The following is a 17,678-nucleotide window of genomic DNA, read 5'->3' on the forward strand; positions in this document are numbered from 1 at the left end:
GAATCGAGGATTTAGAGAATCGTGACACCCCTACAACCCACCCATACGTACCTTCTCTTTGCCCACAGCCAGACCGATCAGACTGATGCACTCGATGGTCTTTCCTCTGAGCAGACGAAGCTCCTTCTGTACGGCGTTCTCTACTATGTGTTTCAGGGAGGGCATGAAAAGATCATAATAAGGAACGAACTTCTCCTCTGCTGTGTCAGCCACTGATGCAATGGAGGTCACCACCTGCTCCAGCACCAGCTTGGTGCCCTTCTGAATCAGCTGAGAAGATAAAAGGAGTAGAATAAGTTAATTACATTGAGTCTAACGTGTAAAATTTAAAATGAGAAACAGGCTGTAACTTGTACAACTGTATGTTCTGTACAAATAAAATAAAGTCAGCATTAGACACATTAAGGCTTACTTGGGTTTTAATCACTCGCTTCACTAAACTAATATGAGCGAAGCACATGGGTCCAGAAATAAAACTAACCTCTTGAAGCTTGGCAACCATGATCACATGGAGGTGCTGAACCAGGTTGTCCAGGTAGGGAATGAGGAGAGCTTTGGGGCAGTCCTCTGTGAAGTTAATCAGAGCTGCAGCAGCGTGAGCCTGGACGCGAGGGTTCGACTGGTCCTCCATGGTCTGCAGCAGGGCAGAGATCACCTACAGACAGGTGGGATAAAAAATAAAAAAGTAAATTTACTTCAGTGCAGTTTGCTAAGATTCTTTATTATTATTATTATTATTATTATTATTATTAGAAAGAAAACACACCTTGTCATGGAACTTCTTTTGGAAGGTAGGGGCAAAGTCTGTTGCCATCTGACCAATGGCATTGCAGGCAGCATATCGTACTCTAGGGTGCTGAAAAAAAGGAGGAAAAACATTAATACAGTCAAGTCAAAAATCATTGGTGCCTAATATTGAAAAGGAAAAGAGCATGTGTCAAACTTTCATGAAATTACTTAGTTTATTAGTTTCAAAATATTATAAATGAACTGAAATTAGGAAATTTTATATTTAGAAGAAGTGATCCATTTATTATGGACCTATATGAACAGAAACAGCTCTATTTTTTTTCGCTCTGACTTTATCTGACCTGAACTTTGGTGGATGGGCCCCTAATGGGAAAGCACACCAAGTTCCAAGTCTAATTAATTTGTGGTGAACAGCTCTTGTGGTCTACCAAACTCCAAATACCTTAGTAACAGCTTTGTAATGCTTTCCAGACGGGTATTTTTGGGACATTCTAGTTTGTTTTAATTTCCCAGACATGGGAACATATAACATGGGTGTTATTTACATTGTATCAACAAGGGACAAACACATTAAAATTAGCTTCCCCTTCATTAAACTCGCCATTTCAGTGATAACTTTAAATGACTTACACTAAGATTAATATTCAAATAACCAGATAGTTAGTGCTGAATTGTTTAGTGTAATAAAATATGGCATGTATCTAGTATCATCCAATATGTATTGTACACAACATCATGAAATGGTAACAGTAATAAGAGTTTTGTATTGTTGTATCGCTATTGTGCATTACATTAGATTGTGTTACATCATTAATTTATACAAAATTAAGACTCCTGGTAAGGTTCTGTTTGGACCAAAAAACAACCAACTAGTAATTTGATACAGTAATAGAACATTAAAATGAATAAAATCAGTGTTTTGTCACATTGTCAAAAATCCTAAAACATTACATTTGAAGGCAGACAAATACTTACAGGATCTTGGCAGAAAAGCAGAACGAAGTTGACAATTTCATTCAAAATTGTCTCCATTTGCTGATGGCAACCTTCGCCAATGGCAGACAACGCCATAAGACCAGCATGCCTGTACCTCCAATCGGCTATGGGTTAAATAAAAAAAAAAAAAAAAAAAAAAAAAAAAAAAAAAAAAAAAAAAAAAAAAAAAAAAAGGAAGAAGACCATGCATTGGATCAATTTAAATCTGTTAAAATAAATAAATAAAATTAAAATAAAAGAGGATATCAAACTCACAATTCTGCAGCATTTGCATAATGTGCTGTTTAATCATGGGAAGCACAATTTTTCCTCCAAGGCCACACGCAACTCTGTCCAGAGCACTTTCACCTGCCACTGCATTACTGCAGAAGAGAAAATGAAGAAAATTATCAGACAAAAGGCACAGGAGGAACAGGACAACCTTCAAATACATGTATATCAATCATGCATCGCGAACTCTCAGCCACATCATCCATCCACCTAGTGGACTGGAATGAAATGGCAGCTTTCATCTGCTGTGTGAAGATACTCTTGGCCAATAAACTGCACAAAACCACGAGTAATAGTTCAGTCCAGCTGCAAAAGCTTACACAGAGCAGGTTAAAAGTCAGGAAATATATACCGGCAACTAATTTTTATTACAAAACTTTTTTCCACTATAACAGAATAATAAGAAAATGGATCACCCCATCACTGGTGATGGCACAACAAGGAGGGTAAAGACTAGCACATGCCTCTCATTTAAAGCATTTAAATGAAAGCATTTATCCATCTTAGAATAATACAGTTTAAAACATGGGTAATTATTAGTTATTATGCAACGCATCTTGCGACACTTCTTTCTTGACTTGCATATTATACTCTAGCATATTATAGTTATTATTATTATTATTATTATTATAACATTATACTCTGCGTAACTGAGGGAAGAGTCGTGGCAGGTGTGATGTTTTCGTGCACTTGCGCTTGATTTCAAGTTGATTATGATGTACTAAGAGAAAGTACGTGGGATTCTGTCTACGCAGTTTGATAAATCAGGAATTTTTTGTGCGTACGGAACTTTCAGGTCTGAGCGTACGGAACATTTTAGTAGGAAGTCCACGCAAGTCTTAGTACATGAGGCCCCATTTGTGCTCTCTCGGGGCTCTGGCAGCTGATGGCAAGCTGCATGACCGGGATACAAAATAGCGATTTCCTGATCATAGTTACCCGCTGGACCACTTGAAGCCCCCCAAACATTCTTTTATGCCAAATCAGTTTTTGTAAGCTTTGCAGCAGTTTCAAACATTACGTACATTTATTTTCATTATACTACAACAAAACTCATGTTTTAGCTTTGTTAAAAAATAAATCAATAGTGACCAATCTCCCACCTATAGAAAGAACCTTAGCAATTAATTTGTATATAATGCAGGTTATTATTAAAACTACATTAAATCTGCATCTAGTTAAAGCACTCTTAACTATGGTGCCATTTCTTCAATGATTATTAAATGCATGAATATACAGTATTGTTTTACCTGTCAAAATCATCATCCTCCAATTCATCTGCCATTGCCCAGTCCTCATCCTCTTCCAAATCCACCATCATAGCCAACATCTGGGGAACTGCAAATAAATAAATAAATAAATAAATGAAAATTATGCAAAAAGGTCACCAAGATATTCTGTGTGTTATTCTGTGTACCAAATTCTCAGCATGCAGACGTGCCTGTAACAAACTGGGGCACACTTATGATTAATTCTTTTACTGTATCGGCCATGGTTTTTAAAAGCACCAGTGTGCACTGATGAACATTGATCCAGCTGTACATTTCATTACGCTGTGAAGAATCCTATTTAACTGGATGCTCTGCAGCAAACACTGAATTAGTGCTGGGCGGAACACCGGTATACCATTGCGCAATTTTGAACCGGTATGCACATTTCACATACCGCAATACTGTAGAACAGCACCACCAAAGAAACACGCTGTGCGTTTAAATACGGTCACTCTAAACTCGCTGTTCCCAGCTGCACACACCCCTCACCTCTCCCCTCACATGCAGACCTCACGGTCAGACAGTGCTCTGCTCAAGCACCAATCAGAACGCTCCAGCAAGTACCAAGCACTGGCGCCACCTGGACCAGAGTTGAGGAGAAGCAGGAGTGGGAGGATATTGGCAGAGAAGTTTTGGATGATTCAAGGCTTTACAACAGACATCATTTGTTTGTGTCTTCATGAGACTGTAAGTGTTTGGATCTGTTTAGTGGTGTATGGAGTGCTGCTGTTTGCTTTGTCTGCGCAAAGCCTCGCCTCATTCAATAGCTTGAACTATTCATCAAAATATTTAGTTTTGTAAAGTGTTAACGTTGTTAGCGTATCTCTTTTTAAGGTCTATCATTTATATTCTTTAGCTGTTTTTCTGCTAATAAAATTTGATTACCTTGAATATTGTGTAATTTTTTAGAACAAAGTAAACCCAATAGTAATCAGTCTTAATTTAAAGCCTTAGTGTTTTATAATATATGTACTTCTAACAGCAACAGTAAGTCACGGACCTATATAAAAACCCTGTTATGCACAGAAATACATAAATAAATAATAAATAATGTGATACACCATGAAACCATCACAATTTTGAAAAACAGTGATATGCATTTTTGGTCATACCACCAAGCACTACACTGAATAAAATTCACTATAAAATGTCAAAGTATTTAAATAACAGTATGGAATCTGCCACTGCTGATGCATTGTCTGTCAAAACAATGCAATAAATCACATTTTGTAAAAAATATCTAAATATTGTGATAATTTTAGCAAATCGTCCAGCTCGAACAAGAAACATGCAGCACATCTAACTATATCCATCATAGTTAGCACTGCACAAAAAGCTTAAATTAGACTAAATGTGCCTTTTGTGACACTGCCTGCACAATAGTCAGGTGTGCACACATTGAGATGAAGACGCCGAATAATTTTATTGAGCAGTCCAAATGATAAAATTCATGTTCAGCTCTGTTTCATAAGTAAATGGAGGGAGACTGCTCCCAGCTTACCGCTCTGTGCCACGATTGACGTGTGTTTCCTCAGCATGGCAGCAGCAGTCTCAGAAAGCGTCACAATCACTTCCAGAGCCAGCTGCCTCTGCATATTCGACAAGTTGGTATCTGCACACAACTGAAAGCAAAAGAACACAAATATTTAACTAAACTCAACTGTAATTACACTATCAATTTGAAATAACATTTTTTTTTTTTATGATAGTTTATCGTATCTACATAAGCACTTTAAAGCATATTGAGAAACCAGTTAATAGAACAAAGGCCTATAAGTCACTAACAAGTATAGGACAGCATTTAAAGTGTCCTTAAGGATCCGACACTACTGCACTTTAACTGAGATCAACCATATATAGTAAAAGTTTCTTTAAATATAAAAAAAACAATATACTGCCCAGCTCTAGCTAAATATTATTAAAAAGTTACTTTTAGTCTGTTCAAAATGTGAAACTTACATTTTATTTATTTTAGTTTGTTTCTTTTATTGTTTATGGCTTACAGAAAATGAAAACCCAAAAAACAGCGTCTCAAAAAATTGGATCATGTAAGAAATTGGTACTTTTGGCAGTGTGTCAAGTCCTGCTCGAAAATGAAATCCGCATCTTCATAAAAGACACTTCCAAAAGTACCAATTGGTCTTATATATTATTCTAATGTATCTATATTCGATACTGGATTGTGTCTTTATTGGATATAGGTCTTAAAACAATAAAAAAAAAATCTATTTTAAGCATTTAACTGTGTATAATACATCTATACAATATGTTTCACATTATAAACTGAATTATTTATAATAAAGTAAAGTAACTTTTCAATGATACTGAAATTGACATGCACTAATAAAAATACAAATATCAATATCAAATTATAAATAATAATAATAATAAAAATTAATTCCACACAGATTTTAACAAACTGACCACCAAGGCTGTCTAGAATTAACATTTTTATAAATTAACCAAATAATTGTTTTGCCAACAAATCAGCTTTATTATAACTTTTAAAAAAGTACTAATAAAAACAAACCTACCTTCAGACAGAGCTGCAGCGTGGCCTCCAGGTTTGGCCTCAGGTATTTGGGGGCAGTGTCTGCAATTTCTACCAGAGACTTCAGCACAGAATCATCTCCACTGTAACAGGACTGATCCACTGCCTGGTTCAGAACAGGAATACGTTACAGTGCATTCTCAATCCAATCAATTAAACCTGTATCAACTTAATTACAGGAAATGCTTTGAAAAAAATCAATATCTATAAAAGAACTGCAAGCAAGTAAACTGCATTTGGAAATATTTAGTTTAAAGAAAAGGAAATCTTTACCTGCAGGATTCCAGGCAGCAGGTCAGAAAAGTGTTTAAGCAGTGCTGAGTTGCCCTCGTTGGACAGGATGAAGGAGGCGGTGGCTCGGGCTGCCAGGGTACGAATCTAAAAGAAAAAATAATTGCAAAAGATTTGAGAAACTAACAAAATTGAAACAATAAGCAATACTTTAGGTAACATTGTGGACCTCTTGGATAAGAAGTTAGTTTGTTGATGCTCTTCAGGCTGGAAAATGTTACAAAACCATCTCTAGAGAGTTTGAACTTCCATAGTCAGACAGATTGTGTACAAATGGTGGAATTTCAAGACCATCGTTACCCTCCACAAAAGCGATCAAAAAAAAAAAAAAAACAACAACTCCATGAGGATAGGCGTCGAATTGTCATCAAGGTCACATACAACCCCAGGGTGACTTCAAAGCAACTGAAGGCCTCTCTTACATTGGCTGTTAATGACTCCACCATCAGGAGAACAGTACATAATGAAAGCAAAGGTTCACATACTTTTGCCACTCACAAATACATAATACTGGCTCATAATCCTCAATAAATAAATCATCAAGTATAATATTTGTCTTATTTGTTTAGTCATCTACTTTAAGTGTAAATAAAAACTACTGGTTTGGGTATGCCCGTTTCTAGACAAGTGCTAGACCTTAAAGCAGCACTAGGTAGGATTTTCTTGATTCTTGATCATTTTAAAGAAGTAAAATTACAGCTTGAAACTCACTGCGCTCGTGAGAACTGCGACCTGCTTTCCGACCTTTAGTTCTAACAGTTCTACAAGGACTGCTGGTTCATTCTTTACAAACTAACATACAGACACTCTGGCAGAAGCTGAAAAGAGACCGAATATGTCTGTGAAAGAGAAACTAATCCGCCTGAAACATTTATTACACACTACAACTGTAGTGGGACCCCACAAGCACAAAATCTCAATTCTACCTAGTGGAGCTTAAAATAGTAAACATAAGGCCCACTACGGAAACGTGCAGTGTGTGGCTCTTATTAACACTGTATAAAACCTCACTGTTGTGAGTCTATGCTCTGTAAAGTACATTATCTGCCAAATAAAATGCTCCACAATTAACCTAATCATTAATATATAAAACTATTTATTGACCTAAACTCCAACATGGCTGTTTTCTACAGCAGCTGTGTGTAAGGTGGAGTTGTGTTAAACTGACCTGAGCATTGTCCTGGTCCTGCATGCACTGCACCAACATGCGCTTGATAACCTCCATATAATGCTGCTGCTGGTTGCCAAAAATTCCCGGAAAATTCCTTTACACAAAATTAGAAAGAAAAAGTAGTAATTTAAATTAAATAAAAAAATAAGTTTAAAATGTTTAGTTCATTTTAGACTGAACGTCGTGCATACAGATTTATTTATTTTTTTGCATTGAAATGAATGGGTGGAATATGAAGAACTCCTCACCAGAAAATATGGAGCGCAGCTTCCCGCAGAGCAACGTTCTGAGAGTTAACAGAGTCGAACAGGAACTTGAGGAGCTCCGGCCACTGATTGTTACCATCGTCATCTAAACACAAAGAAAGCATGCACTTGAAATCAATCACTTAATAAAAGGTAGATATGCTAAGTGTGAACTGAACAGTTTTGCTGATCATATTCAGCAAAAATAATTAGTATACAATACTTTTTTTTTTTTTTATGGAGATAAATGTTCTGTTGCCTGAGGGAAGAGAGGTACAGACAGTGTGTGGTTTGTAAAAGGTTATAAATAAATAATGTGGCAATTGAGGAGACTGTGCTGTTCAGGACAGCTCAATTAGATCTCCATGTTACTGTAAATGTTGCCGACTGGGGTCACGTGGGTACACTTTTTAAGGACAGTTTACACATGGGGGTGGGAGAATTGGTCTAATACACATTTCTATCTAAGTAAGGCAACAAATACTTTGTTACTTTACTTAAGCAGAAATATTGATTATACGTTACAGGAGTAATTTTTCTCTTTCTTTTATTTTTTTTCCCCTTCACTTCTACTTCTTTAATTTTTACTCAATTATCTGAACTTTCTACTCCTAACTTTTTAAAAATAGCCTTGTTACTCCTATTTTACCTAATATGTGTCAGCTTGTTTTCATTTCAGCTTCTCATTGTTCAATAAAACCCCTATACAGATAAATCTCTCCATCCAGAAAGAGTGAATCTGATTGTGATTGGATGTAGAGAAGTAGAAACAGAGCTGGGCAATTAATCGATTAATTCGAATTTACAGTTAAGGACGATGTGTTTTTATGAAAATCGATTTTCTCTGAGGTTTAATTTTTACCACCGCCGCTCCCCTGTGGGCTCCTGTACTTCAGAGTGAGCTTAGTTATCATCTTTAGTTTGATTTTTAGTAGGGGGAAAAAAATCTTTTTTTTTTTTTTTGTTTTGGGCCATATCTCCCAGCTCTATATAAACATATACCATTCCGACACCCTATTGGTTTATCCTGTGATCCATCATATCTACACACGTCACATCACTCTGTGGCACAGCCTAAGCTTACATTACTTTTATACTTTTATAATTTTGAAACCAGTACTTTTACACTTTTGAGTAAAAACTTGACACTTCAACTTCTATTAAACTATTTTAAACCCTAGTATATGTATATATAGTATATATGCTCCAAAAATATCATAATGATCACAATTATCCTAAAGCAATACCCAAAAAAAAAAATCATAAAACTATAAAATGTTATATAACTTATTTTCCATGTTTGAACCAGAGGTGGAGGACTGACTGTTCAGAGTTTGTGAGTAAGAAACACTGTAAATGTAGTTCATTAATATTATTAATCCTCTTACTGTGAGCTTCTGTTTAACTGGTGTTATTGGAAACCAGTTACTGCAGACAAAGACTAATAGATGTTGGTCACATGGTTTTAGCGTGATTATTTAGGGGTTGCAGCGCCAGTGTCAGGGCTACACCTTTCAGCTGACGTGGGGCTCAGATGCCGTGGTCTTGGGTGGTAGAAGATGCAAATACTCACAATAACGCCACGTAAATATACAAGTAGGAGCTCTTGTGAGCTGAAAGATATACACCTGACGCTTTACTGAACGACTAGACCAAAAACCAGTTTCACTTCTGTTTTATTCTGGCGCCAGTAAGAAACAGCCGAAAAGGAAAGGAGATGAGCCAATGCTATGTACGACATTCATGTTTTTTCAAACCAAGTAACCGGTTATCGCTGCACCACAGCTCTGATTAACTGTGTATAATTTTGTTCAGGCCCAGGCATCCGTAATGATCCTAATGTGAAACATACCCAACCCTTTAACTTGCACATTAAAGGATTTGGAAAATATGACCTGTAAAAGAAGGAGTCCATAAAATCTACTCACCAAGCAGGTTGCGGGACAGCTCGGCAGCCACATCACAGACCTTCTTGCGAATACTAGAAGATCCATCCATTTGTATGCTGGCAAGCAGCTCTGTTTTGATGGCCATCTGAACATCTACAGTCAGACTCGGATAGACTTCTTCAAACGATGAGGACAACAATCGCCGCAGCAGAACGGCGGCCATCTGCTTAACCTGAGGAAGAGGAAGGAGGGAAAATGCAGCAGTTTGATTAGTTTAGGAGACTTTATTTATTCTGAAAACTAGTTAGGCTGTAGTTGGCCATTATGCTTTGAAATTATTTTTTTTAATTATACAGACAAACATATCAAATATAAACAGAGCCTGGTGACATAGCAGTTTGATACTGCATCACTACTATCAAGTTCAGAAGATGTAGTAGTAGTTTTAGTAATAGTACTGGAGTTTTTTTTCTTTTATTAATTTTCTCATTTCTGATTTTTATTTCTGATGCTGATGCCCCAACCTCGGGAGGGTAAAGACTCTGCCACCTCTGACACAAAGTCAGCCACAGCCTCTTTATGAACTGCTGCTGATGCATTACCAAATATCACAGTGCGCTCGGAGGAAAGCGCAGCGACTCGGTTCTGATACATCAGCTCACAGACGCCTTGTGCTGGTCATCACCCTAGGAGTGATGAGGGGAAAGAATGCCATCTACCCACCCAGAGAGAGCAAGGCCAATTTTGCTCCCTTAGGTCTGGCAGCTAATGGCAAGCTACATGAACAGGATTCGAACCAGTGATCTCCCGATCATAGTGGCAGCGCTTAGCACGCTGGACCACTCAGAGCCCAGAATTGGGAATTACCACAAACAGCTCATAGGCTATTTTCCTGATAGAAGCAATTATGTTGGGTACTGTCTTTGGAGAGTAAAGAAGTGTTCAGACATTTGCTTTTAATCAAGTGAGCAATAAGAATTAACAGTGTTCCAGGTTACTTTCAGTAAAAAATGTCTTGTGTGTCAAAACAGACATATCAGGTTGACATGTAATTTATGACCAGATCCCATCCATTTTTCCCATCCAAGTTCCTGGTCTTCTGCTCTGTATTTGTTGGGGATGATTTCATGCAGTTTATTAGTGGTTTGTAGGAAACCAACAATGGTCTAGCACAGGGGTGTCCAAACTTTTTTTTGTTGGGGCCAGAAGGAGAAATATATTTGAAGTCACGGGCCACAGACTCTAATAAAACAAATAATGAAATATACCACTTTAAATAATACTTTTTCCTGATTACTTTCATTTACACACCATTTTACTTGACTTACCATCTTCATCTTTTACAGTGTTGTGTAAACTAAGATTTTTCAAATTGATGTTTCATTTCATGATGTCTCTTAATATTAAACTCCTTAATTACGGCAACTTTTAGACTCTTTGCCCTGTTTTTCTGCGCTAGAAATGCGCACTCTCTCCACTTTTAGACTCTTTGGCTCGTTTCTGATACCTAGCGTTCAAACTTTGAATCTCATTATAAAAACCTGCTTAACAGCGGGCCAACTTTCATTCTATTTCTAAAATACCTCTCGGGCCGCTCCAAAAAAGGAAACGGGCCGCAAATGGCCCGCAGGCCGTAGTTTGGACACCCCTGGTCTAGCATCAGTTGGTGGGGTCTTGCACACAGTAACTTTTAGCACAGCAGCTTTCCTCTCCTTTATTGCCTGGGAGAATGCAATGACCAGGGATCCAGCTAAACAGACATCATAATTTAAAGATTTTAGTTGGTATGCCCTAATGATGGGATGATCCAAATCAATAGCACTCAGCAAGATTTGGAATCTGTGCACACGAGTACTTTTTCCTCGCTCTGTATTCTGGGCATGGTCAAGAGCCAAGAGGACATGCATAGGATTCTGTTGTGAAAACTGAGCAATGTTTTGGTGGGGACTACTCCTTTGGTTGGTTGTTTGTCTACCATGGCTGCAGATACAAGCTCATCTGGTTTGGAGTCATCCATTTAGACTGGAAAGTGCAGTGGGAATGTTAAGCTAATTTTAGGAAACTCCTGGAGACGGGTAACTGGGTGGGTTGGTGATTTTAGATTGTGGGACAGGTCCATAAATAGTCATCTTGCGAGGATTCCAAGGTGGGATAAGAAAAAGCTAAAAAACTGAAAACTCCCTTCATTTTTTGAAAGATGAAAAGCTTTATGGGTGCGGCCTCAGTGATGTGACTCTAAAAATCCCTAAATGACTTCCTGGCTAGGATACTTGGGAGAAGGATCATAATGCACATAATGTCTGACATTATAGCTATACTGTACGACAAAACATGCATCACTTTCAGGGTGGTGCAAAAAATTGAAAAGTAACAATTAAAAAAAAAAAAAGCTATTAGTATTGAATTGTTGGGTGTAGCTTTGAAATTCATGAAACAACCGTAACTGTGCTTGTGGTGGAACTTTAGATGGAATTTGGTCTTCACTTAACACATCTGTACAATATAGACCGACAGGGAGAGACCGACAGGGAGAGACCGACAGGGAGAGACCGACAGGGAGAGACCGACAGGGAGAGACCGACAGGGAGAGACCGACAGGGAGAGACCGACAGGGAGAGACCGACAGGGAGAGACCGACAGGGAGAGACCGACAGGGAGAGACCGACATATTTAGTCAGGCTTAAAGGCCATACTAAAGGGCTAAACAGGGGCAGCATGGGCATCCTAGCATGGGTATCGAACAACCACAACCTTTGTTATTGATGACCTGCTGCTCCAACCCCACTCTAATATGAACTCATGATTGCAGTCAGCAGAGGAGAACCCTCAACCAATCAACACATGTTGGTATACTGCACACTTATTTAGCCATGAAGGAAAATGAAGATTATACGAACCTCCTCAGCAGCAGAAACATCTCGGATGGCCTGGAGAAGGAAGGTGATCTTTGTTGAACCTGGAATGGTGTCATATGTTTCCTACAAAACAAAACAAAAATTAATAAATAAAATAAAGACTTTGGGTATGAATGGTAATTTATAAAGCTGAGCACTTATGCTGTAAATGCATAAAATAAACAAGGATTTAAAAAAAAGGGGGGCATTAACATTGACCATTTTGGCCATTTTTATTGATATGTACAAAACATGACCCAGCTATACCTCCATTACAATTACATTGTCAGACTGGAGATGTCAACTATACCCTTGAATTTCATAATTAAAACACTGAAACTGGAAGTCGCAACATGAGCACTGGCTTTGTCAAATGCTGTACAAAGTCTACGCTTAGTTTCAGACTGTATTTATAGTCAGATGAGTAACAAACATGAAAACCAGAGAGCTGTCTATCCCTGAAAGATCACTACTGGTGTACTAAGTAACAGATGTCAACCAGGTAGACTGAGAAAAAAAACAGCAGCTGATAAAAACAGTGCACATGTTGTAAAGAAAGACCCTAAAACAAGTGTTAGAACCAGAAACAACCTCCAGAACGCAGGAGCGAAGGCATTAATTAGCAAGAAGAATATGAAAGCTGGGCAGGAATTTACCAAGTAGAATAGAGCCGAGCTTTAGAACATCTGGACCAACGATTAACGTTTAACAATGTGATGTTAAGGCTATAGTTGAGAAAGATGCGCTAGTTGGCCTTAGGCTTGTATGTCTTCTTCAGTGACAGGCTCATTAATATTCATTGGCGATGATCACGCATGACTGCTGCAATACAATAAACTCCAATCTACAGAACATTTAGTAATGGTAGAACCTTCACCAGGCAGCAAGATAATAAAGAATGCAAAGGTTTAGTAATGTCAACAGATCAGAGACTTGATATAGTTTGGATTTGCGACTAGATATTGATTCTTATTCACTTTAACATATTTAACCAGTTTCTGTTTCAATACTTTTTGCTGATCACAAGAAAAACAGGTGAGCTCAGAAGGTGCCATTTTTTGAACTGTATTATATCTAAATGCAACTACCTGGAATTCAAAGCTAAAAATGTAGTTTTTTGGGTCTCATGTAGACTGAAAACATTTGAGTTTGATATTAAAACATCATTAAAAATATAGGAACTGGTTTCTCTGTTTCAATACTTTTGGAGGAGAGTATTTTCTAGCAAAGCTGCAGCAGCTTCAGTCTGTGAGTCAGAAAGTTAAATTAGAAAATTTAGTTTGAGCAAAATTTCAAAAGGAGCTCACTTTCATAACACTCAATGACCAGTTACTGTCTTTGGTGAAAAATAGTGGATATTACAGCCTGCTGGTGCATTTAAAGCCCAGGCATAAATCAGTTATACATATAAGCAATATATTCAAGTTATATACAAGTATATAAGTTGTTGCGAAGGCATTTAAACATATTTAAACTGTATATATAATTTGACTCACTTTATTTAGCCTCAATGTAATCTTAAGCACATCAACAATAAGAGTGATAAAATAAAACTATTAAATACGTAAGTTAAATAAACAATATTAATATGAAAAGATCTTGTGGCACAATTTGTTTCAGAATCAGCAGTTGAACAAGTATCAGAATCAGATCAAAAGAATTGTGCTTCCTGCCAATAATACTGGAAATTATAATGGTCATCCATGTATCGATAGACAACCATACATCTCCCTCACTATCCAATCCATCCATACATCTATCTATCTAGTTAACTTAAGCTTAGTCTGGATATGCAAATGAACTCGACTCAACTCAAACTGCAACAAAGCAGTGAGGAGGAACTAATCTTGTACCCAGACTTTTGATTCCAGTGGAGTAGTAAAAGCGTCTGGGGTGCATTGTCTGTAAATAAAAGAAAATGCTGACGGCTGAAAGTGAGAGGTGAGAAAGTGCCCACTGACTGGGACAGATGAGGCAGCTGTTAACATCCACAGAGAATAGACAGCCAGCCAAGCTTTAACTGGGATATGCGCTTAATCACAGAACAAAAGACTTAGCCAGGCTAAATCGTCCTGGCGGGTGACCAGGTTTAACTTGTATATATCGAGGAAAATGTGAAATTACCAATAAGAGAGAGAGATGCAATAATGTGCAACAACAGTAGCTTTTATAGCTAACTAACCTATATGAACTGTATCGTCTTCTTAGCTAACTAATGCTAAACAATCTGTATAACACGGACAATGAACTATATGAATATAAGCAATATTGTTTAAGACTAGTTTTGATGGTTAACAAAATAGCTAACGTACCAGACCAATTATTGCTTAATAAAAAAAAATACCAGAAAAGCCTACTTCAAAGTTACAGGTTTAAAATGAAGAAAAATAAGTAAGAACCATGAACATGTACAGCATCAATTCACTGTAATGGCCCAAATATTAGTAAAATAATCAATGCATATTCTAACAAAAAAAACACATTATATGAAGTGGCCCAAGTCCTCATCATTAGTGTTTTATCACTATTTCAAATATAAATGGATGTTAGCATAAAGAACATTGTTTAGCACTAGTCAGTAGGGATGTAATAAAAGCATAGTGACATGATACACTGCAATGATTATCTGCAACGTGGGAACAGACAATTGCATGTTTATTGGTTAAGCACCAGAAGATGCAGGAACCAAAATAAACAAAAGATTAATATTACAAAAAAAGTACCGGTAGTGGACTGCAAAGCAAGATATCTGGATTTGAAACAGCTGAGGCCTAAGTTTCTTATTTAGTACTAAAGCAGAGTCAATCAATTATTATTATTATTTTTTTTTTAACATTTAGTGTAGTGCATCTTGTGGCATCCAACAGCTCATACACTGAGACAAGATAGAGTTCTCTCTCAATGTATAAGCTTTAAGTGAGCAACATTGTTATACAGTAGAATATCAATAGCATGTACTAGTCTGTTTTAAGTGTGGAGAGTAAACCATCAAAAAAAAAAAAAAAAGGAAGAAGTCAATTGCTGCTAATTCCGCCACTAACACATCTTGTGGCTTTTCACATGGTTCTGTTCTAGGGCTGCTGAAATGGTTAAAATAAAGGGTAAAATAGAGGAAATACTTGAGTAATGACTCATGAAAGATACTGTTTAAGCAGAATAACCTATTTTCTACACTTCCTTTGTTACTATCCAACACTGCTGATCTTGGACAGATTATACAACGATACTTTCACTTTTAAACAAAGCAAAAGGGGATTTCTTAAAAATTTATAAAGCACAGCAGTTTGTTTATAACAGGTTTAGCAATACTTTTACAATACATACATATCTGGTACTTCCCCAAAAAATCAAACAGGGATAACAACAACAACACACACCTCTGTGCCAAAAAAAGGAGACCACTTAAAAATGATTAGTTCCTTTAATTTTACCAAATTGAAAACCTCTGCAATGTAATCAAGAGGAAGATGGATGACCACAGGCCATTACACCAAGCTGAACTGCTTGAATTTGTGCAAAAGGAGTGGCAAAGGTATCCAAAAGCAGTGTGTAAGACTGGTGGAGGAGAAAATGCCAAGATGAACGAAAACTGTAACTAAAAACTAGGGATTATTCCACCAAATATTGATTTCTGAACTCTCTCTGAATACTTTATGAATATGAACTGGTTTTCTTTGCATTATTTGATGTCATTTAAGCCATTTCTCATTTTCGACGAATAAATGCTGTAAATTACCAAATTTAATTTGTAATTTGGGAGAAATGTCTGTAGTTTCAAAACGTATTCCAGAAATATCGTGAAATTATCGAATAGGTAATCCACAATCGTGGTTTAAATCGAGTTTATTGTAAACACACATGCTAGTCAACAGTGTTTTTTTGGAAAACAACTTTACTAGCTTAGCTAACTACAGTTATTAAGAATAGTTAAGGGATAGTTACATTAGCTGGAAAGCTATTTACCCAATAAGATACCAGGCAATGAAATGATAGTTAATTAACCTAGACAAGCTTCTGCTTAACACGTTTACAGCTCTGGTTTACAGCTGTTATTTTACACAGATTAAACAGAGAACAAATACAGTTAGGCAAAAGTTAGGCTACAGGCGCTGCTATGCTATAGGCTAGCTTAGCTGTCGACTCCTAAAATGAGCAGCTAACTTTAGCTAGCTAATATTACGGTGTGATTAATATTAGCCGGTTAGCACAGACAGCTAGCGGCTAAAGAAAGCAGACATCCAGCCCTGAGATTTATTTTCACTTTCTAGGCCCAGGACAACCCATCTCTACTGGCTAGCTAGTTAACCCGGGTAACCATGTATATAGTTAGCTAACTATGTACCTAAACGCCAGCTAGCTTTAGCCGCCAGCGCTGTGGCGGCTCTATCTCAGCGGGTTAGCCGGCCAGGCAGCACCACAGCACACTGCCCTAAACTTGCGCCCTCCTCCTCACACGTGGGCCGGAGCCGAACCCGCGCAGTTCATCAGCTAAGCGCCTTATAAACCCCACGACCCGCAATCACAGCCCCGTATTCCTGTAGCGGGAGTAATCCGTACCTCTGACTGCTTCCTGATCGCGTTATCAGGGCTCATCAGGTTCCCCAGTAAGAGGTAGAACTGCTGCTGCTGCTCCGCCATTGCTGTAGCGTCCAGAAAGAACCCCGCCGGCCCGAGAGCGCTATTACAATAATGGCGGGGGGAGGAGTCAGCGCCCAGGCCACGCCCCGGAAACAAGATCTCGCGCCATTACGACGACAATGCAGGACCACGTCAGGCCTTTCCCGCCACCTAAAACAATACATCATTCAGCAAAAAAAACTGTATACATGTCAATGGTGGGCTTCACATAAACCAGCTGTCCTTACACTGCCTTTATAAAGAAAAAAAATAAAGAAAAAAATACACAATACAGCACCTATTGTTTCCCATTATTTAGTAAACTGCGATTATCTCATTATTTTAAAGCTATTATCTCACTATTATAAAATGCTGTCTCATTATTTTGAAATGCTAAGTTGTTATTTTGAGATGGTCTCTCATTGTTATTTTGAAGTGCTATCTCATTATTTTGAGGTGTTATCTCTAGCTTAAAATAATGACTTGGTATCACAAAATAATGACTGGTTATCTCGAAATAAAGGCTTAGTATCTCAGAATTACGTGGTAGCATCTCACAATGACAACTTAGTTTGATATCAAAATATCAAGTTAGTATCTCAAAATAATGGCTTAATATCTAACGATTGAGATAGTACATCAAAATAATAACTTATTACTGAACCTAAATCATGGAACAATGATTTCGTCCTGATAAATAACATAAAACTGATTTTTGTTTGATTTATTTGAT

The 17,678-nt window shown here is 37.4% G+C and overlaps 1 protein-coding gene across 1 annotated transcript in view; it reads right to left on the bottom strand.

The window, feature by feature from the left end:
• Window positions 1-17,018, bottom strand: part of kpnb3 (karyopherin (importin) beta 3) — a 28,564-nt gene extending 11,546 nt beyond the window's left edge. Inside the window, exons 1-14 of the mRNA XM_022664269.2 lie at window positions 16,886-17,018; window positions 12,332-12,412; window positions 9,474-9,666; window positions 7,549-7,651; window positions 7,298-7,394; window positions 6,112-6,216; window positions 5,822-5,944; window positions 4,789-4,909; window positions 3,267-3,354; window positions 2,002-2,108; window positions 1,726-1,850; window positions 767-856; window positions 482-655; window positions 52-270 (exon numbers count right to left, since the gene is read on the bottom strand). Coding sequence (XP_022519990.2) covers window positions 52-270; window positions 482-655; window positions 767-856; window positions 1,726-1,850; window positions 2,002-2,108; window positions 3,267-3,354; window positions 4,789-4,909; window positions 5,822-5,944; window positions 6,112-6,216; window positions 7,298-7,394; window positions 7,549-7,651; window positions 9,474-9,666; window positions 12,332-12,412; window positions 16,886-16,966 — 1,707 coding nt within the window. The 5' untranslated portion in view covers window positions 16,967-17,018. The remainder of the gene's footprint in view (window positions 1-51; window positions 271-481; window positions 656-766; window positions 857-1,725; window positions 1,851-2,001; window positions 2,109-3,266; window positions 3,355-4,788; window positions 4,910-5,821; window positions 5,945-6,111; window positions 6,217-7,297; window positions 7,395-7,548; window positions 7,652-9,473; window positions 9,667-12,331; window positions 12,413-16,885) is intronic.
• Window positions 17,019-17,678: the final 660 nt, after the last annotated feature.

This window comes from Astyanax mexicanus, chromosome 21 (assembly GCF_023375975.1).
Source record: "Astyanax mexicanus isolate ESR-SI-001 chromosome 21, AstMex3_surface, whole genome shotgun sequence".
NCBI classification, from domain to species: domain Eukaryota; kingdom Metazoa; phylum Chordata; class Actinopteri; order Characiformes; family Acestrorhamphidae; genus Astyanax; species Astyanax mexicanus.